At 41.8% G+C, this 21,607-nt stretch overlaps 1 protein-coding gene across 1 annotated transcript in view; it reads left to right on the top strand.

Moving 5' to 3' along the window:
* The window catches only part of grin2ba (glutamate receptor, ionotropic, N-methyl D-aspartate 2B, genome duplicate a), a 75,629-nt gene extending 54,570 nt beyond the window's left edge, over positions 1-21,059 (top strand). The window contains 9 exon segments of the mRNA XM_028986247.1: positions 701-872; positions 4,120-4,273; positions 4,797-4,922; positions 5,922-6,151; positions 6,942-7,102; positions 7,722-7,909; positions 10,917-11,155; positions 13,560-14,477; positions 14,479-21,059. Coding sequence (XP_028842080.1) covers positions 701-872; positions 4,120-4,273; positions 4,797-4,922; positions 5,922-6,151; positions 6,942-7,102; positions 7,722-7,909; positions 10,917-11,155; positions 13,560-14,477; positions 14,479-15,813 — 3,523 coding nt within the window. The 3' untranslated portion in view covers positions 15,814-21,059.
* The last annotated feature ends 548 nt before the right edge of the window (positions 21,060-21,607 follow it).

The raw sequence follows: 21,607 nt of genomic DNA, 5'->3' as shown, positions 1-21,607 counted from the left end.
TAAGCGTGTCTACAATGCATCTACTTGCATGTTTATTGTGGGGCACATAAGTCCTTGAAATGAGTACTTTCAGCTTCAGGCCAAATACCATGTAGTTATTAAGTAGTTGATGGAGGGCTTTTAATGTTGCTGATCCTGAAGTCTGTAATCCGACTAATATTACAGCAATACAGTCCTTGATAGTTCATTAAAATCATCTTAAGCAAAAATTAGCAGCAATGCTTTTAGTATTATATTCATGCTTGTAGTTTCATATCAGTTTCTGTCAGCCCACATTAATCCCTGTATTAATACTAAATTTAAACCTGTGCTTTTAATGAATCAATCCTGCTGTCGTTATTATAAATGAGTCCAGTAGCATCCATCACAAATTCTTGACAGTGTGTGCTTTGAACAAATGCATGAGGTGTCTGCTTTTTTGACATCTGCACTGAAGCAAGCAAGACTTACAGATGCACCAGTCAGTCCTGGATTGAAAATATTTCATTCGCCCACATCACCTCCAACTCTCACTCCAAAACTAGTCCTCCATTTACTTCATCATATCCCTCCTCCTGTGCCTTCTTCAACCTTGACTTCTCATCAGTCTCAGTTCTACACAAACTCGCTCATGCTTTGGATTCCTCTCAGCCTTCTATGTGGGCTGTGTCTCATTTCCTGTTGCTCATCCTTCTTGTCGGCTTTTCTTTCACTCTGGCAGCAATCAAACAGGAGCATCTGGGATCTACATCAAGCGTTGCTGTAAAGGTTTCTGCATTGACATCCTGAAGAAGATTGCCAAGTCTGTCAAGTTCACGTATGACCTCTACCTGGTGACCAATGGCAAGCATGGTAAAAAGGTCAATGGTACCTGGAATGGGATGGTGGGAGAGGTAAGCTCCATGAATCCCAAATGTGAAGTTTCTTCGCTTAGTGCATTATATTTCATAGCAGTAGCTGTAATTTATGATTTTTTTAAAATAACATCTTCATAAAGTAAAAACATGAAACAAACCTTCCTTAATGGGGCACAAGATATCAAATCAAAATTGAATGAAAATTAGCAGATACACTGGAACAAACCCTCAGGTCTTAACAATCATTCTGTCAGATGGACTTAAAGCTTGTTATACCTGGCCACATTTTAAGAATGATATCTGGATAATGCCAAATAAAAAAAAGGCTTCCAAGGGGATGCAAAAGGGTGGTAGGATAACAAATTTGCGTATGGGGCACTGACTGGGCAGTGTTGGTAGTAGGTGGTAGTAGCCTAGTGGGTAACACACTCGCCTATGAACCAGAAGACCCGGGTTCAAATCCCACTGTGTTCAAATCCCATTGTGTCCCTGAGCAAGACACTTAACCCTAAGTTGCTCCAGGGAGACTGTCCCTGTAACTACTGGTTGTAAGTCGCTCTGGATAAGGGCGTCTGGTAAATGCTGTAAATGTAAATGTAAATGTAAATGTTTGGCCTAGCGTGTAAGGAAAGCCTGAATGAATAGAATTTCTTTATTCTGCTGACTGTAACCAGTTAGAAGCCTGCATGGAGCAGATCCTTAATCCCATTTCCAACTACTGGCACATTACATTTATACCTGTGGCCAAAGTTGCTCATAATAAGGTATAGCCTGATCTTTAACCTCCTCTACAATATTGGCCATGAGCCAATTACTCTACCCGCTCCTAGACGTTTTTAGTCACAGAGATTGACTTGTTGCTCCTGCATGAACATGCTTTGAGTGGGTGCTAGGGCTGGACAGTATGGCAGTACACATAAAAATAAATAGTAAAAATGTCTGTCGGTTCATTTGAAGTTCTATTGTTTATTTGGTTGCATTGTAAAATACATTGGTCATGCCTGTGTAGAACAGGACAGGCATATGATATGTCACCCATGAGGGACGAGTACCTTTGGTAGCACTGATAGTGTACAATGTTGGAGGATTGTTTGGTCCCTTAAATGTCGGCTAAATGTCAGGCCGATAAAAAATAAACAGATGTGCAGCAGTAAAATGTACAGGTCTGGGTTTAATCAACTGTACCACTGTACACTGTGACTTGACAGGGATTATGTTGGGCCTGTAATCATTTTTAAACATGTTTATGAACTAATTCATAAATTGGTGAAAAAGTAGTTAATCATCGGGATATTTTCATCCTATCACACAGCCCTAGTAGATGTATTTTATACTGCAGTGTCTGTTTTCCTTTGCTCTTGCAGACATATATCTGTCAGCAAGCCTCTCTGAGACTTAATAAAGTCAAATTTGTCCAGCATCACAGCTGGGTAGTGTATGTCCCTTGGGAGTAGTAATAGTTCCAGTCACCACCCTCGGAAGAGCTTACAGTGCAATATCCCATTAGAAGACATGCTTCTTGCATCTGATGTCACTTATCTGATCCAGGAACAGCAACTAGATGTTTTTCTCAGGAGAAAACTCTAGTTTTGCCTGATAGCAACGCGCCCTTATGGAGATATGCAGTAACTCATCATGGACCTCTCCTTCACCTCACTTAATTATTTTAATGCCCCCTTCATTGGTTTTCCAATAACGGGACGTAAACGGGTTTCAGTTCCATCAGATTAGAATAGCATTAATCAATTAGTGACGAAGGATCACTGCAGAAGGAGAAGAGAGTTGAGGGGGGCTAAATGCAGATCACATCATGCAATGCTCATAGATTAGGTTTTATCTTGCTGTGTCATCAGTAGGCCTGTCCTTTTTCTCAACAAGCATGGCATAGTGACGGTGGTTTCTTCCTAGGCTTAACAGAGGTGGGGAGTTTTGTCGACAATAGGGCAGGCGGAGCTGGCAGCCTCTCTGCAATATGTCTGTGAAATCATGAAAGGTGTTTTTGTCTTGCACGATCGTAGGCCGCATACATTAATGCCAGGCTGAAATGCTTCCTCGGTCGAGGCTGAATAGCCACGTGGCACAGCAAGTTGAACATGGCAGCCATGAGTCATAAATCCACCTTGCTAATCGCTGAACTACTGCGCATACACTCAGCAAGCCAAGGCACTGTCAAAAAATGATGTGTTTTCTTTGAATGCTAAAGCATGTAGATAAATGCCACATTCATCCCCACTATAAACAAGCAAAGAGAGAGTAAAGTTTCTTGATGCCTGTTTTAAATTAACCTGTTTGGTTTCTAATCAGGGACAGAAGTACTGCTGTTAGCATAAGTGTGCTACATTTCGTGCCACTGGCAACAGCTTTTTCACACCTAAAAAGGAATTTTAATGCGGTTGGAGGACATCCGGCCACCATGTCCTTTTACACTGGCCTATTGACTGTGCTATATAACTCACCGACTTAATGGCTTAATTTCTGCAAAGTGGTAAAAGCCCCGGGTACATGCATCAGATGAATACAGTGTAGCCTTTACTTTGCTGCTTTAAAGTGAAGTGTTTTTTCCAGATTCCAACTTTTATTTTGCTCATGCATTCAGCATCGATAAATGCTGCTTTCAAAACACAAGCGATTAATCCCCATAATCCGAAATATTTGAAGCCATACACTTGATTACATGAATTTCCCCAAGCCTGAGCAGACACTCACACACTTAGACACACACACATTTTCCCTCTCTCATTCTCAACAACACCCACGTAGGTCACTTTCATAACACAGAGAGGTAAAGCTGTGGGAGGGGATAGGTAGGGTGAGGGAAGCACACAGGAAGTGAACATGCTCTTAGATGGACTTGTTGCCCTATGGGATTTGTGTGCACACGCACACATGGTAATGGAAAAGCATCATGGTCCATCTCCTCTTGACTTTCCTTTCTTTACACACTGACATATACACGCACACCTCATTAACTGTCTGTTTTGTCCCATTTTAGCTTAGTGCTGTAGGGCCCAGGTATTGAGGGCTAAATTTACCTGTAAAGATGGAGAGGTAGTGACGGAGCAGAGGGAGAGCAGAGGAAGGAGAGAGCGAGTAGGGGCGGGAGCGGGCTGGCTATTTCCAGCAGCTGTGACCCACTGTGGTAGCCCAGTTTCTTGTTTTCTTGTTCTGTCTTCCTCCATCTCTCCTTTGGCTGCTCGCACCAGTCTGGGCAGCTGCACGGGGATGTTGTACCGTACATGCCCTTTGACCTTTGAGCACATCTCTCTCTCGCCGTCTCTGACAGGTGGCTGTTAAAAAAGCCCACATGGCTGTGGGTTCTCTCACCATCAATGAAGAGAGGTCAGAGGTCATTGATTTCTCAGTACCCTTCATTGAGACAGGGATCAGTGTCATGGTTTCCCGTAGTAATGGCACTGTCTCACCCTCTGCCTTTCTTGGTGAGTAGATCACCTATATATCAAGAGCCAGTGTTAACTTTTTGACTCTGGGGTTATGGAGTGTTATGTGGGCAATTTTGTTTGCATTTCATGAGATAAGCATATTATCAAATCATTAACATGCCATGCTAACTATATAAATATAAAACTAATTTTATTTTTTCTTTATATATATATATATATATATATATGTATACATTTATGAACATTTCAGTTATGCATATTTCATTATGAATAATTTACTAGATTCTTGGATATCTGTAGTTTAGATTAGAATATGTGTTTAGAAATTGGGTTTATTACATAAACCTGCATAAACCTAATATTTAGATGTGTGCTGGAATTTTGGTGAGCCTGTTAACTTGAAACAATGGGAGCCTTTCACGTTTTGTGCTGCTCTCACATTAATTGCCACCCATGCACAGCATTTCACTGTCTTTTCAACTTCAACATTTTATGCCACTCTCCCACCCCTTTCTTTGTTTCTGTTTTTCCTTATTCTCCCTCTCTTTAACGTTCTCAGAACCCTTCAGTGCTGATGTGTGGGTGATGATGTTCGTGATGCTGCTGCTGGTGTCGGCCATAGCTGTCTTTGTGTTCGAATACTTCAGCCCTGTGGGGTACAACCGCTGCCTGGCTGATGGCAGAGGTGAGCGCAGCCACCACATGGAGGCCATCGCCGCAGCTGCAGATGGCCTGTTCATCCAGACCGCCAGCTGTCTTTGGCTGTGTGTCCTGAAATTTGACATTACACCCTGATGACATACATGCAAGAGCACACACACACCTACATAGACATGGATAGGAAATGTTTCCTTGATCATCTAACCTTCAAAAGCCTGTGCTGAGAAAACGTCTGTCTCCAGCTTGATCAAGTGCTCATTTCTTCTTGCTTTTAAATGGGCAGAACCTTGTCCTTTGCATGCAATAACATAAAGTCTACACTACAGGCACTAGCAGCTAACAAAACTGGCAAAAGAAGATGGTCAGTATCTGTTGTACAAAGACCGAATAGAGACATACTCTGCTGCAGTGTTGTCACTGTCTGGCATTGTTTTGCTTTGCCAGATATTCATGACTGTTTGAATGGGGAGTAACCAGACAGAACCAGAGGAAGTGCTTCACACTGTAGGTGTCATGGTGACAGCCATGCAAGCCAAGTTTAGAGTCGGAAGCAGAAAAAAAGCATACCAGACACATGCAGGTGCTATAGTGGGGCCCTTGTTTACCCACCTGTTTGCTGGCTCTGGTGCTGTCTTATTCACTGTCAAAAGTAAAAACTCTCACTCTGCAGGTGTCTTATACCTATTTGTTTTAAAAATGACAAGTGAGAGTGCTGAGTGCAACTGTACCTTGCTACATGGTACATTACTAATGTATTTCTGTGGTGCTATGGAATAATATATATCCACAAAGAATGAGGTAACATACAGGGAGTGTAGTACAACAAAATTCCGGTTTTAATAGAACCAGAATCGTTGCTATTTATTGGCCATTCAAATCTTATTGACCATTCAGGAATAGGACTATTGATTTAGCACATGCAAAACATGTAAGTGCCTCCTGAACAATCCTGCAAATTGATGAATAACCAGCTAAGCTTCAGTCAAGCCAATAACTCTCTTCATTTTTACCCTCTGTTTCTCAGAGCCAGGAGGTCCCTCCTTCACCATAGGGAAGGCCATCTGGCTGCTGTGGGGTCTGGTCTTCAACAACTCTGTCCCTGTGCAGAACCCGAAGGGCACCACCAGTAAAATCATGGTGTCGGTCTGGGCCTTTTTTGCTGTGATTTTTCTGGCGAGCTACACTGCCAATCTGGCTGCCTTCATGATCCAGGAGGAGTATGTGGACCAGGTGTCTGGACTGAGTGACAAGAAGGTACGCAGCTGCAAGTAACCCCAAAATAATGGTAAAAGTAATGGAAGCAGGTTCGCAAAGAACTTGTGCAGATAGCCTCCCACACATTTTACTAATGCAGATATTGTCAGTATTTTCTGGGTGTTCTCTCTATCTGATAATGGATGTCTGATATCCAGTGTTGCTGTTTATCCTGGAATAACTTTAAACCCACACATAACCACTGTACTATTATTTACATTATTCCAGCAATAACAGATAAAACATTGTAGGTTGACACTGCTCTACTGACCACTTTTTCTACAGTTACACGACCAGGCAAAGGTTTTGACACACCTACTCATTTATGGGTCTTTCTTTTTCTGACATCTTTTACTTTGTAGAACAAACATGACGTAAAACACTATTAGGAGGGCTTTCCAACATTACTGGAAAACTGTTCTTTCACTCATGTTAATGATCATGTAATGGGGCAGTGGTGGCCTAGCAGTTAAGGAAGCGGCCCCGTAATCAGAACGTTGCCGATTTGAATCCCAATCTGCCAAGGTACCACTGAGGTGCCACTGAGCAAAGCACCGTCCCCACACACTGCTCCCCGGGCACCTGTCATGGCTGCCCACTGCTCACTCAGGGTGATGGGTTAAATGCAGAGGACAAATTTCACTGTGTGCACTGTGTGCTGTGCTGCTGTGTATCACGTGTGACAATCACTTCACTTTCAAATGTTGGACACTGGTTGTGTATTTGTATCTCCCTTAACCTGTGCCTTTTTTGTAGCTTCTCACTTCTTCTTCTTCTTCTTCTTCAACAGTTCCAGAGACCAAATGACTTCTCTCCACCCTTCCGCTTTGGAACTGTTCCAAATGGAAGCACAGAGAGGAACATCAGGAACAACTACAAAGAGATGCACTCATACATGGTGAAGTTCCACCAGAAGAATGTGGACGAGGCTCTTCAAAGCCTGAAGACTGGGTGAGACCTGGCATGCAGGACGGTTGCAAAAGAAACATTTGAATGAATGAATCTGACAATGGAAATGTGGTCTGGCTGTGCCATGCAAAACTAAAAGTTTAAAGTTTAGTTTAAAGACTTTATTGTCATTGCACAATCATACTTAGATCAACAGTACAACGAAATTGAGGATACCTACAGTCCTCCACTCTACCAGCTGAGATATCAAAGGAAGAAAAAAGTGCTATTTACTTGAAAATGAATACTCAAGAAATTGACGGCTGGTGCCAAGTTCTTGTGATTTCATTTTTAGACCAAATTGCCTTTGAGTTGATTGGGGCATTCAGTGCTGCAGTTATGCTTTTTGCATTTTTCATTGAATCACTCTCAAAATCTCCTTTTGCCGTTCCGTTTGCTGTTGAACAGAATCATTGTTTTCCATTTTTACAGCAGTGGGGTTAGTTGGATTGTAAATGAGCAATTTAGGATTTAAATGGGGCAAATTAGCAGTTCTTGCAGCAAAACAAAAACGTCACATTCAATTGGGAGCTGACCTCCTGTATTTTTTATTTTGACCTCCCACCTTAACTCCCCATATGTGATTTCTCTCTGCCCTTCTCTCTTTCTGTCGCTCTCTCAGCAAACTGGACGCCTTCATCTATGATGCAGCTGTGCTAAACTACATGGCAGGACGGGATGAGGGATGCAAGCTTGTGACCATCGGCTCTGGAAAGGTGTTTGCCTCCACAGGATATGGAATTGCCATCCAGAAAGATTCTGGATGGAAGCGGCAGGTGGACCTCGCCATTCTGCAACTCTTTGGAGATGGTACTTCATTTTCACCTATATTATGTACAACAGACAAACTCACCAACAAGGGTTTTTATTTTGGTATGTTTTTGAGAGTAATGTGTGAAGTATGTTACTGGGTTATGGTCTTGAAGGTAAAGGAATAATATTGTGTCTCTTTATTGGATGTGCCCTGAAGGGATTTCTGATGTGTTAATCAGATCATTTTATGACTTTATTTATGAGTTTGACACTTATTTCAGTATTTTATAGTATATTAATACTTTATTTAGCCACAAAAACAAGACAAACCAGGTCTGTCTTTAGTGTACTTACATCTATTTTGCATCATTCGAAGCATGGATGGGAAGGGTTTGGTAATAATGAAAACTCGTTCATAAACTTTCAAATCCATTTAATTACATGTGCATTGTATGTTGTAACATTACCCTTACACAACAACCAGTCAGTTACATTGGATTTAAGAATTTCAAATGTATTTGAAATATGTATTTGTTTTTTAATTAGTTGTTGGGTCAATTCTATAGTCTATTGTTGTAGTTTTATGTGTGTGTGTGTGTGTGTGTGTGTGTACAATGTTATCCTGCTGTTATTCTGTGAGTTTACTGCAGAATTGTAATGTTTGGGTGAGTTTATTGTGGTCAGAGTGCATATTGGGTTGTTGTACTGTGTTTGGGTTTGCTCCAGTTCTGTGCAGAGGATCTTGGTCCTGGAGCCCTCTAGGGCCCAGTGTAGTGTCCTAGTTTGAAGTCAGTGTGGCTGCTGTTGTGTATGGGTACTCTCTTGGCGTGAGGGTGAATATAGGTTAGGGAGGAGTGTGTGTCTCTGTGTTTTTGAACTAGGCACCAGTCCAAATATTTGTTTGTATGTAACTCTAGCATGTGTGAATGGAAGGGTGTTAGTGTGTTTGTGTACCACTGTGAATGTGTTTATTGGGCTGGTAAGGAGAAAGAGTTTTCAAGTCAAGAATCTGAAAGTTAAGGAGTCAATAAGTGCTCGGTTTATGTGTGTGGGTGTGTGCATGCACACACTCTTATGTGCAAATGGGTCACCAGCCAGTGCTGGTGAGTTAGTAAGTTCTCCTCACTCCCCCTTTCTCTCTCCCTCCCTGGATTTCAATGTCATTTTGATACTCCAACATGTGGTCCTCCCACTGTGGCCTAGTTTTGCCAACTGATCTGCTTGCTCTCTGGAGCGACTCCACTTCCGCTCCAGCCACTGCCTGTGGAAGGCCCCCTGCTGTTTGACCCTGACCCTCTGAAGCAGAGCATCCCCAGGGGAGCCAGCCTCACCTGACAGCGGCCAAACACTCTACCACCCCAGCAGCCCCTGGGCTTCCCAGAGCCACTCCTACACGAGTGACAGCAAGAGCAGCGTTTAGACATTTAGACATGCCAGTGTGTAATGCATTATTAATGAATTACTGCCTATCCTTGTGTGAGGCCGGCTATGAATGGGAAGGTGGGACATGATTTGGAGCGGCCCACTATGTGTCACGCTCTTAGAGTAATGGTTAAGTGAATGAAAAATATTGAAATATTTTGACAGTGTATATGGTTATAGGCAAAATGCTTATGAAATGATTTTCTCTGAATCATTCCAGTTTCCTAAAGAATAGGCTGAGATTGAGTGACACTGACAAACAATTGCAAGCTGCTAGGCACAATAATTTTACAAGCAGGCATTGTCCAATTAAGTCATTCCTGGACATTTTAATTAAGCCATTCAGACTCATTCTTAAATTAAGCTGTCCATCTCTTTGAATACATATTATGTAAGACTGTCATACACCTATCAGCCATAACATTATTAGGTGGTTCCATTGTAATGATCCAGTTCTGATTTTCACATGCCCATTATAGGTGATTTTTTTGGGTGGGTCAGCATAGGCACCCTGATAAACCCTGATGTGTTCTGACACCTTTATGTTGAACTACATTAGCCCTCTTATTGTGTCAAACAACATGCAGCAGCCTCCCTTTGGCCACCCTGATTTTTACACTTCCAACGGCTTCCAACACATCAAATTTATGGACAAAATGTCAGTTTGCTTATTTCACTTATTCACTTCTCATGTAAATGCTATGGCTGATCAGTGTATAGTGAATATTGAATTGAATATTTAGTGAATCTTTACTACTTTAACTATTTGAAACCTAATATATTCCTAAGGAAGAATCAGAATCAGAATCGTATTTATTGGCCAAGTAAGTGCAAGCACATACAAGGAATTTGATTCCGGTAGATGGTGTCTCTCAAGTACAATGTAGGAAAAAAACAACAACAGCAACAACAATCAACAACGTCAACAACAATGTGCAAGGGTGTGGTGTTATTGTCCAAGTTGTGGATTGTAACTATATCTACTTTTATGAATAAATAGGCAAAAAACAAACTAAATCTTATATACAAGTGAACATAAAGTGCAGTGTGCAATGATGGAGGTGATTTACAGTATCAGCTGTTTAGGAGGGAGATGGCAAGGGGGAAGAAACTGTTCTTGTGTCGGCTGGTCCTGGTCTGCAGGCTTCTATAACGTCTGCCAGAGGGCAGCAGGTCAAAGAGCCTGTGTCCAGGGTGTGAGGGGTCTGAGATGATTTTCCCTGCCCTTTTCCTGGATCTTGAAAGGTACAGGTCCTGGATGGAGGGCAGGGGGGCACCGGTGATCCTTTCTGCTGACCGTACAGTCCGCTGCAGTCTGATCCTGTCCTGTTAAGTGGCTGCTCCATACCAGGGGGTGATGGAGGAGCACAGGACAGACTCAATGACCGCAGTGTAGAACTGGATCAGCAGCTCCTGTGGAAGACTGTACTTCCCCAGTTGCCTCAGGAAGTACATCCTCTGCTGGGTCTTTTTGAGGATGGAGGAGATGTTGGCCTCCCAATGAACACCCAATGTCCATTTTACCAGCCCAAGCTTATAGCATACTGGTAGCAATTTATAGTGTTCTGTACTTGTTTGACCAAAATACTCTGCCATAGCAGCATGTGTTGCTACATCTTCTCTCGTGTGTCTCTGTGTCCAGGTGAAATGGAGGAGCTGGAGGCACTGTGGCTGACAGGCATCTGCCACCACGAAAAGAACGAGGTGATGAGCAGCCAGCTGGATGTTGACAACATGGCAGGCGTCTTCTACATGCTGGGGGCAGCCATGGCTCTGTCGCTCATCACCTTCATCTGCGAACACCTCTTCTACTGGCAACTGCGCTTCTGCTTCATGGGAGTGTGCTCGGGCAAGCCCGGTCTCACCTTCACCATCAGCAGGGTGAGAGACCATGGGCTGCCACACAGAGACAGAGATGCAGAAAAAAGCAACGAGTCACATTTTAATTATGTGGGCATCCCACATACAGCCACACCTGATACCTCCGGTCACAGCCTCACATGCATATGCTACATCCACCTCATTAGCTCACACTGTCACATGCAAATGCCACAGTCACCCTTTACCTAACACCGCCACCTACATTTGTTATAACCACATGCAGCGCAGCACTACCAACCAGTACTGTCCAAGACTACAAGCAACATCAGGCAATTTGCTGCAATTTGTAGACTCTTTATGAACACAGACCAGCTCATATACATCCAAATTCACTAATATACCAAACACTGCACATCAGCCCACTAGTGTAACATATTTATACACATTCATGGAAATAGAAGCAGATTTATTAAATAAATTTACATTTTAATTAAACTTGTAGAGCTGAATATAATCAGAATCGAATATATTAATTTTATAATGCTTATTACTTATTCAAAATTTGCCTGACACGACATGATTATGTATGTTGTTTCCATTCTTCACATCTGAAGTCTAAGTGGCAATCTTTTGACGTTGTGCCCATGATCTAAGATGGCCAAGTTGTGCCAATGCCCTAAGCTTACTGTAGAGTTTCTGGTTTCAGGTGACCAGCTGGTGGCAGGCCAGAGTTTAGATTGACTTTCTTTTTTCCCCATTTTACTTTGATGCTAATGCCCATTTCATGCCCAGGGGTAAATATTTACAAAACATTGAGCTAAAATCAATTTCTCGCTCAACAAAATCGGCCAAAGGGGAGACGGGGATTACTTGTTCTCCTGGGAGCAAAGTCACCTCAAGGTATTTGATTTACAGTCCAGTTGTTTTGATGTGGACCCTGGTGTGATTCACAGTGCCTCTGAAGGTGAAATGCTTGCGGCTAAAGCCACGTGGCTAATTTACTACACCGCCACGCTTCGACACTCCCTCCCATTGCACAGCAGTGCGATGGCGCACCACACATTTCTGAAATGAAGTGGTATTCAAGTGGAAAGCGCCTGTTTCTCAGTCTAAATTACTGTTGCTGTGAATCTGCCCTTGCTTTATTCATTCATGACTGTACAGGTCAGTTTTGTATTCCTTCATCAGGTTCTGTATTCCTTTGTTTTCCTTTTGTGGTATAATTAATAGTATCAGCATGTATCTGTTGACAAATTGTCCCTCATATTGTATGATTATGAAAAGTTATAGTGACAGAGCGACTTTTTATGCAGTGAACACTGCTATGAACATTGAAACTGAATTAGAAATTTGCCATGTTGGCACCTCTAATTTACATGGTTTCTAGGGGATTTTTACTCCAGTGTCACTGAGAACTTAAAACATGATAATCAGTTTAGGTAGCCAAAAATAAGTGCTCTGTCTAATCCCCTTCCTCCACGACCAACTGGGCATTATTTACGTCATAGTCATATTATACTGTTTTTTTACTATACCCAAAATCTGTAATCTCATGCAGATTTTATTTTCTTACCCTCAGGCCTAAGATATTACCATTTTCACAATTCACTTCAGTAATCATGCAGGAATGTTTTTTTTGTCCAAGAATATTAGTTTTAGTTATGTACACAGAGGAGTAACTTCATTTTATTCCACAACCCAGTGGGATATATATTTTTATATTTGACAGTCTAACAAGTCATAAACAAGGTCTGACTTAATGTTTGGTATGCTGTAGTACAGGAGGAAGCCACATTAGTGTGAAAACTGAGATGAAGGGGAACATTGTTATAAGCATGATGACAGCTCAGTGACATGTACCACGCTCTCCACTCAGTGAGTCAAATGGTAAAATCTAGCAGGTTTAAACCGATGACCCACATCTGACCCCTGAAAAAAAATGCTGACCAATTCTGCCTCTTGGCTGTTCCCCTTTTGACCTTTAATGTTCAGTTGAAGAGTAAATCGTTGCAAGGTATTGATTTTAACTGTTTGTCCATTTGTTCACAATTTAGTCACCTCTTCATCCATTTTTGTTCATACATTGTCTTATGCATCACTGGCTGCAAATGGTGCACTTTATCTGTCATTTTTGTGCTTTGACTCTCTGTGGTGTATTACTTTATGACATTGGTTTAATGGCAGATGCAGCCTGGGGTATTTAATATGAGCCAGCAGGTATTGTTGCTCTGAATTCTAATCACATTGATTAAAGGTATTGACTGCTTTATTCCATTAGCCCATCCAAACCTCGACCACTATTAATCATCTTCCCCATCTTACAATCCTTTCCTATTTTCAGGTGTCATTTATTAGGATGGATATAGTGTGTTTCACTTTAATAGTGCACTTTGTGCTAGCTAGATAGTCTTCTCAAGCCTGATGCTAAAATTTCAGTAAGCAAACGTTCCTTTTTTTTCTGCAGGAAATCTACAGCTGCATTCATGGGGTTGAAATCGAAGATAAGGACTCAGCCCTAAATTCTCCCTCAGCTACCATGAATAACACACACTCCAACATTATGCGTCTGTTACGCACCGCAAAGAACATGGCATCGCTGTCAGGAGTCAATGGGTCACCACACAGCGCCCTGGACTTCATACGTCGGGAGTCGTCCGTCTACGACATCTCAGAGCACCGCCGCAGCCTGGCCGGCCACTCAGACTGTAAGCCATCCTACATGCCAGAGGACAACATGTTCAGTGACTACATTAATGAGGTGGAGAGGACTTTTGGCAACTTGCACCTCCAGGACAGTAGCCAGTACCAGGACCACTACCTACACCACCACCAGGGTTCAGGACTGGCCCTGACTGGTCCGCCATCAAACAGGCCTCACAGTTTGGGCAGCGCAAGCTCCCTAGAAGGGGGCATGTTTGACTGTGACAGCCTCGGGGGTGGGGTGGCACCCATTTTCACCACCCAGCCCCGTTCCGCCTTGACTCACAGGAACATGAGTAAGTTTGACCTGCTATCTAGCCAGACACCACCCACAGGTCAAAGCTTCAAGCAGGGCCTATCAGACCTGTATGGCAAGTTTTCATTTAAAGGCGGGGCCTCAAGCTCTGGGTATATTGCTGGGCATGATCGGTACTGCAGTGGCGGGGATGATGGCAACATACGGTCAGACGTCTCAGACATTTCCACCCACACTGTCACCTACGGAAACCTGGAGGGCAATGCCAAAAAACGCAAGCAGTACCGTGACAGCCTAAAGAAGAGGCCCGCGTCGGCCAAGTCACGGCGTGAACTGGATGAGATTGAACTTGGGTACCGCAGGCGGCCCCACCACAGTGGTCATCACCACTACCATGGCCACCGTTCAGCCTCTCCACCCTCTACTGCCCTCCGAGCGCAAGAGGGCAGGTGCCAATTCGTCCCCCTCTTACCTCTTGCAGGACAAAGAGAGCCTGAGGGATTTCTACCTGGATCAATTTCGCCCCAAGGAGGGTGTCCCTCAGTGGGAGCATGTGGATCTGACCGATGGCCCCAGTGGGGGCAGTGGAGGAGGTGGCAGCGGTGGCAACTGCACTAGCCTGGTGCCTGTGGAAGACTTCTTAAAAAGCAAACCTAAGAGGTCTGAGAGTAAGAGTTCAATCAGTGGAGGGGCAGGAGGAGCCAGTGGGGGGTTGTCTGTAGGGGACTGGGAGTGCCGGAACTGCCGGGCTAGTGCCGGCGGTGGAGGCAGCAAGCAGATGTCTCTGAGCGGGCCTGGGAGTTTCTCCGGCGGCATCGGCTGTGGGGCCTCTGGGGGCGGCGGCGGCGGAGTTGTAAGCAGCCGGCCCAGCTCTGCCACATGCATGCGCTGTGAGGCCTGCAAAAAGACAGGCAACCTGTATGACATCAGTGAGGACAACAACCACCTTTCGGAACAAATGGGTGGCGGGAAGGGTGGGCAGGGACTGACTCAAGCCCAGCGCCGACGAGCCGGCTTCAGTGGGAAGCCCCTGCGCCGCCAGCACTCCTACGATACGTTTGTGGACCTGCAGAAGGAGGAGCCGGCTGGCATAGGGGGTGTGCTGGGTAGCATGAGTGGTGCGGGTGGTATGAGCAGCAGTATGTTGGGGGGCATGCTGCCCCCTCCTCGGAGTGTTAGCCTCAAGGAAAAGGAGCGTTATTTGGAAGGCAGCGGCCCCTTCACCCACGCGTTTGAGAGACAAGGGGGTTCTGAACGAGACCGCGACTTCTTCGGAAGTGAACCAGCCAGTTCGCCCTTTGGCCTGTTCCGAGGGGGAGAAGGGTTCCACCGCCGTTCTGTGGGTGAGAGGGACATGCGGGACAGAGAGAGGGGTTTGATGGAGGGTGGGGCATACTCCTTGTCTAAATCCCTCTACCCTGACAGAGTGAACCAAAACCCTTTCATCCCCACATTTGGGGACGACCAGTGTCTCCTACATGGCGCCAAGTCATATTACATCAAAAAGCAACAGCAGCAGCTGCCCAAAAGCAGCCGCAGTGACTTACGGGCCTCCATGGGTGTGACCTCCTTTTTACCAGCGTCAGCTACTGCAGGGGTTATGTCCAACGTAGCCCCAAGATTTCCTAAGGAGCTGTGTTTAGGAGGGATGACTGGCCCTCTGGGGAACCATCTGGGACTAGGGCAGGCTCAGCGGCCGTTCAATGGCTCTAGTAATGGCCACGTGTACGAAAAGCTCTCCAGCATTGAATCAGATGTGTGAGACAAGTTGGTGGTTGGGGAGTTGGGGCAGTTGTGGGGATTGATTAAATTGTAAGGCAAATGGCATGATAAGCATCCTCTGTATTTCATCTGCAGAGAGAGGACCTTGCTAAAGAGCTCATCTCAGAGGAGAGGAATGGAGGGAAAGGGCAAAACTGTTTGATTAGAATGGGAAATGTTCTTTGGTACAGAATGATACAGAAGCATGCTGGGGAGGGGAACGAAACAGGAAATTGTGAGCCAGCAAGACCCTTAGAATATGAAGGTTCTCACTTTACCTCACTTCATTATTAACCATTACCAGACAGAGAACGTTCGTTATGCGGAGACGGCAAGGGGTGTAATTTCTATCCAATGAAGTGCGTGGGGTGTCAAAGCCAAATGGAGATGTTCAACCTCCTGCTGAGCGCTAAGGAGAAAAGGAAGTTGTGGAGCGGAGAGAGGAGCAGGATGTCCATCTGGTGAAGTGGCAGGAGAGAGAGCGAGGGAAGGAAACTCTTTGCAACCCAAACAGGAGACTTGCCTGAAAGATATCTCTTGTTTTACCTCCCCTCCCTGTCCATGCTTTCCTCAGTGATGCTTTTCACGTTTCTCTTCGCCCCCTTCTTCCTGCAGCCTCCCACCCCCGAACACTTGTCTTTTATCCTTGTTTGCTAAGAAAATATACCACGAATCACTATAATGAGTTCATACAGAATTTACAGGGTATTATGAAGCTTATAATATGAATAACATTGTGAATATCAACAGTAATGCTAGTATTAATTATAGCTCTGATTTTGACAATAAGTTTGTTCTCACTTTTGACATTTTGAAACATTTAAAAATGGCAGCATTTCTTTAACTGACAGACGAATGCAGTAGGAAGCTTGTCAACTAGCTATTTAAGAGCATTTGTGAATTTCCTTTTTTTTTATGTGATTTGCCATCCATTACAATTTATTCTTTATTTAGTATTTAAAGGCAGTATTGTTGAAGACCTTGTGTGGTGGGAAGGAAAATACTTTTTCGATTTAAGTTGTGTTATGATCAAATGTTGGTCACATGGCTATCTGTCCCCTATTCAGAAGTGCCATTTTTTGGGTCTTCAAAAAATCTTTCAGCCTAATGTCGGGGTGTAATGCATTTTATCTGTTTGTGACTGATGATCGTGAGTTTGAAGAAGTGTAAAATAAACGTTCGGTAACATTTGACTTGATGTGGACACATTCAAGGTAAAATTTGAATCGTTTAAATTTAGTCAGTTTTGAATAATGACAACCACTGGTGCTGTAAACACACACCCTTTTTTTGTTTTTCGTTAATTTAATTACGATCAACAGGATTATGAAGGTGGCAGGTCTGTGCACAGTATAGACCATCTTATATCATTCCATCATTAAAAAACAGGTACAGGACCATTAGATTACCTGTCAATGTTATAAAACCTTTCACGTTATCAGGCAGCTCAATGATGGCCTCTGAGCCACCTTGTATTGTAAACAGTACATTGTGTCCACATCAGCAAATGCATTTAATGCTTTGCCTTTGTATTCTGATAAGATAAGCCTGTTTTGACAGGTCATGTTATGATATGATAAAACTGAGGGAAACTGATATTTTGTGAATTATATGCTGGGGTGCGTGAGGGTGTTACGAAGAACATAACCTCACCCTGACAGACAAGCAGACATAAAATCTTATCTTAAAAAACACCCTTTTTGTGTGTTGCAGCGTGTTGCCTCCATGTTTTACTCCAGTTTTCACTTGTGTGAGATTCAGAAATATGCCTTATACAACTGACTTTAGTGAGACAAGTTGTTGTACAGAAAAGTATGTACAATGTGAGTTGTTTCTTATTTAAAGGGCTTACAGGAAAGAAAAAGGTGACGTGTGCATCATGAAGAAAACCCTTGTCAGGATGGAAAGGGTGAAGTTTAAATGGAATGTTCAATGCAATATTTTGATAATTCTGTCATTATTCACTCTGTGTTCTCTTTCACACCAAACGAGAGAGTTTGTTTTTATTTAAAACGGTGGAATCATCTTGCTTTTGCTTTATTTCTAATGTTCTGTGCATTTTATACACATTTTGTTTTCAAATAGCATTTGGGCCAACACCTGATATGTGGAATTTTTAAGAAGAAAACAGGTGTTAAAAAGGAATGAAGGAAGAAGTAAGAAGCACTGATGTGAGCACTACTTCTCCTACTCCGCTACTGTGTTACCTTTTCCCTGTAAATATATTTAAAAACTCTTTTCACTTTGTACAGTCAGCAGACATTAAGGATGTACGTTTCAGTATCTTTTACAAAGATTTAAGAAATAAATGAGCATTAAAAAAACACATAAAATGGGGGAAAATAATAAAAAAAAACAAAAATATGCAAATTATAGTTAAGGAAAAGTAATACTAATCATTGTAAGTAATATACGAATCATTTTCTTTAATTTTAGTCTCATTTTTATTGCTTAATTATACTATATTTCAAACTAGTATTATTATTATGTTAAGAGTATGCTTTTGCATATTTCCACTAAGATGGATGTTGTCACCTAACATGGCTATTTTGCTCTGTGTTTAGATGTGTGGTGACAGGCAGCCCGGGTCATGGGCTTTTGTTAAGTTTCCCTTGAATTGTGTTAGAATTAATTATTTATGAAGCTGTTTCACACCAAGTATCTGAACACTCATGAAATGCAGTCGATAATCTTAAGCAGTTGGCATGTTTACCTTTTCTTTCTTTTCACTTGCTTTGGTCATCTGTCAACTTTTTAAGAGTCTTTGATGCATTTGCAAAGGCGAACGATCAATGACACAGACCTTCTTGTTTTCAAACTCTGAGCCGGCAACAAATGCGCCATCGCCAAAATGTCTCTCAGTCACAGATCCATTTGTACTTCTCACCATCTGATATGTGAAGAACGATTTCTCACTGTCACTGTTGAACGTTTGAGTCACCTCATTTTCTGGCAGATCACTTGGTGAGACATGAAGAAAATCTATGTAATGAAATAATGAATGAAGTACAAACACCGTTTTCACAATAGAAAATGACAATAAACCAGACAGTGGCATTTAATAAATGTCGCTTGTTCCTTAAGTGCAGAGGAGATGTATATTCATATATTTATTGATTGTCTATATTGTTCTTCTTTATGTAGTGGACTGGTAGGGACATGGTTTCTTGTTTTTATTGTGTAAGATCCATTAATTTCTTCTGTAGACAAAGCTTTAATACAACAGTTGCATTCTCGGATCGATAAACTATTTGCAGCTTTATTATTTGGTCCTATTTGGGCTGAACAGCAGATTGTTAAACGTTTATCTATACTATACCTCTAAAGTTAGCGAAAATCAAGGAAACCCAGCTGTCTACTTCTTTCTTTATTTATTTACTCTCTAATTTCTGAATTATGAAATATGTGAAATGGTGTAGTTGTGCAGCTTTGTAATGTGCTTGTGTCTGAGGTCAGGTTGGAGGTTAACATGGTTAAGTTAATGCTAAAGAAGGTGCCATGTTCATGCACCATGGTCTGCACCATGGTCTCAGCTCATTTCATCAATGCAAGTACAACATTAATTTTCTCGCTGTATCAAAGTATCTTTTAAAATGTTCAGAAAATTATAAGAAACTTCAGTGACCTTTAGAGAGGGGCAATTTCAAAAAGAAAAGAGAAAGATTTAGTAATCTTGCGAAATCTATTGTTCACTGTGAGATTGCTCATTGACAAAAAAATTTGGTCCCTTAATTGTTCCATTTCCCTTAATTGTTCCATTTTTGGGAACATCCTCCGGCCATGGGCACATTTGCTGGTTGTAATGTAATGCTTTGCATTCTATCGGTAAGAGTATGGAAAATCTCACAAAGATTTTAGTGCCAAGTGGCCATTTACTTCTCTACCCCTTGGCCAGGAGATCAACGGACGTTGGGAAAAGAAACAATTGAACTTGGTGTCTAAAAGGCTAAAGCAGCTGCCTGATGCTGTTGGTGCTGTCTGTGTGCAGACAGCCTCTATTACTGCGGTTTGCAAATGTGATTATGTCCACAAATTACAGTCTAACTACAGGAAGACCTTGTCATTCATTACACAAACTGAACAAAGGTTAAATGAATATTAACCAGTGTTACTTGTTGCAAGGTCAAAGTCCAACATTAACATTACACTTCAGTTTGTGGACGTTTACGTGCCAATTTAGCGTACATGTTCATTTTTGATTTGTGGAATGATAATTAATATTTGTTTTCTTTTTTTTTATTCTCACATCAGCCACTGCACAGTTGAAGTAGAACTTTTTTACCATCACACAATGCTTTAGAGTAAACAGGAAAATGTCCTGTGCGCTTGACAAATTGTATTTTAATCACACACAAGAAGCTTAGTAGTCATAAAGCGAGCTCTGACTTAATCTTAGTGTTTAGGTACTTTTTAATACATTCTCATGTGAAACATAAATGTGAATTGAATATAACATTAGTACTTTGTATACAGTATTTTAACAGAAACAACTGGCTGCCCAGATATATAACTGAGCCTTTTTTCCCTTCGCTTTGTTATACTGAGCCTATCTAATGACATGCATTGTATATATTTTACATTTAAAATTTTTTTGAACAATGAAAGAATATGATATTTATTCTTTAAATTTTCCTTTCTGAATACATTTTATGCTCACGCTCAATGATTTTATGTGTCCACTTACACAAATGCCAGTCCTTATGTTTATTATGTTGCATATGATATGTGAAATCAATATTCTCATTCATTTTATTTGACTTTCAATTAGAAGCAATTCAGCTAGTATTACATGAAATACAATTTTTTACCAACAAACGTGGCTAATAATTGAATCAGATGATGGCCATTTTGGAATAATGTGTAGACACACTCTGCTATTCTATTTTTGACTTCCCATCCACACTGTTTTAATTTATTTGCTATAAATGTAATATTATGACATCATATTTAGTTATTTTTTTCCTCTGCCATGGCCCTTCCTTTAATATGTTACCAAAATTTTTACTTCGCACTGAGGAAATTATACAAAAATGAACAAGTTGTACAGATTATGTATATATTGATAACAGAAAAACACCACACTTATTCCTTAATTTTTTTCTAAGGAAGTAATGACATAAACCTCAAAGACAAATTAACTCACTAGTTGCAAAAAATATTCACTATGGTATGATACCTCTAATAAGGATACTACCAATATGTATGAGGATGTTCTGAAATATGGTTTCTGTCTCTTTGTACATGAAGAACCGAAAAGTGTTGAATATTAATAAAAAATGGTAAGTCAAAAACAAACTGGCACAGAGTAATCTTTTTCTGAAATTTTAATGTAACCAAGTTGTTTTGTCTTGATCTGTTGCAGTGCACATTTAGTCCAAATATCAACAAACTCAAAGGTATTATTAACAAGTCAATAATATCTTTTGCCATAATTTTACAATAATAACACCTAGAAAACATTGAGAGTGAGAATTCACTACTTGTGTAGAAAATGTTGTCTGGATTTTATTGAAATGTTTTGCAGGTCTAGTATCACTATGCCAAATTAAGTACTAATTAAGACATCGTTCCTACACACTGCTCCTGTCATGGCTGCCCACTACTCACTATGTATCAGTGTATCACAATGACAATCACTTCACATAAATCCACAAAAAATGAGCAAAAAGCACTTAAACCAGGATAAGGACTGATAAGGAACTGTGGTCAGTAATTATAAAACTTTCCATCTGATGCGGCTCCAGGGATGTCTCGTGAAAAATGAAGTGAAAGTGAAGCGATTGTCACTTGTGATA

This window comes from Denticeps clupeoides, chromosome 7 (assembly GCF_900700375.1).
Source record: "Denticeps clupeoides chromosome 7, fDenClu1.1, whole genome shotgun sequence".
Taxonomy (NCBI): Eukaryota; Metazoa; Chordata; class Actinopteri; order Clupeiformes; family Denticipitidae; genus Denticeps; species Denticeps clupeoides.
Note: the sequence above shows the minus strand (reverse complement) of the source record. Positions and strands in the feature narration are given on the sequence as shown.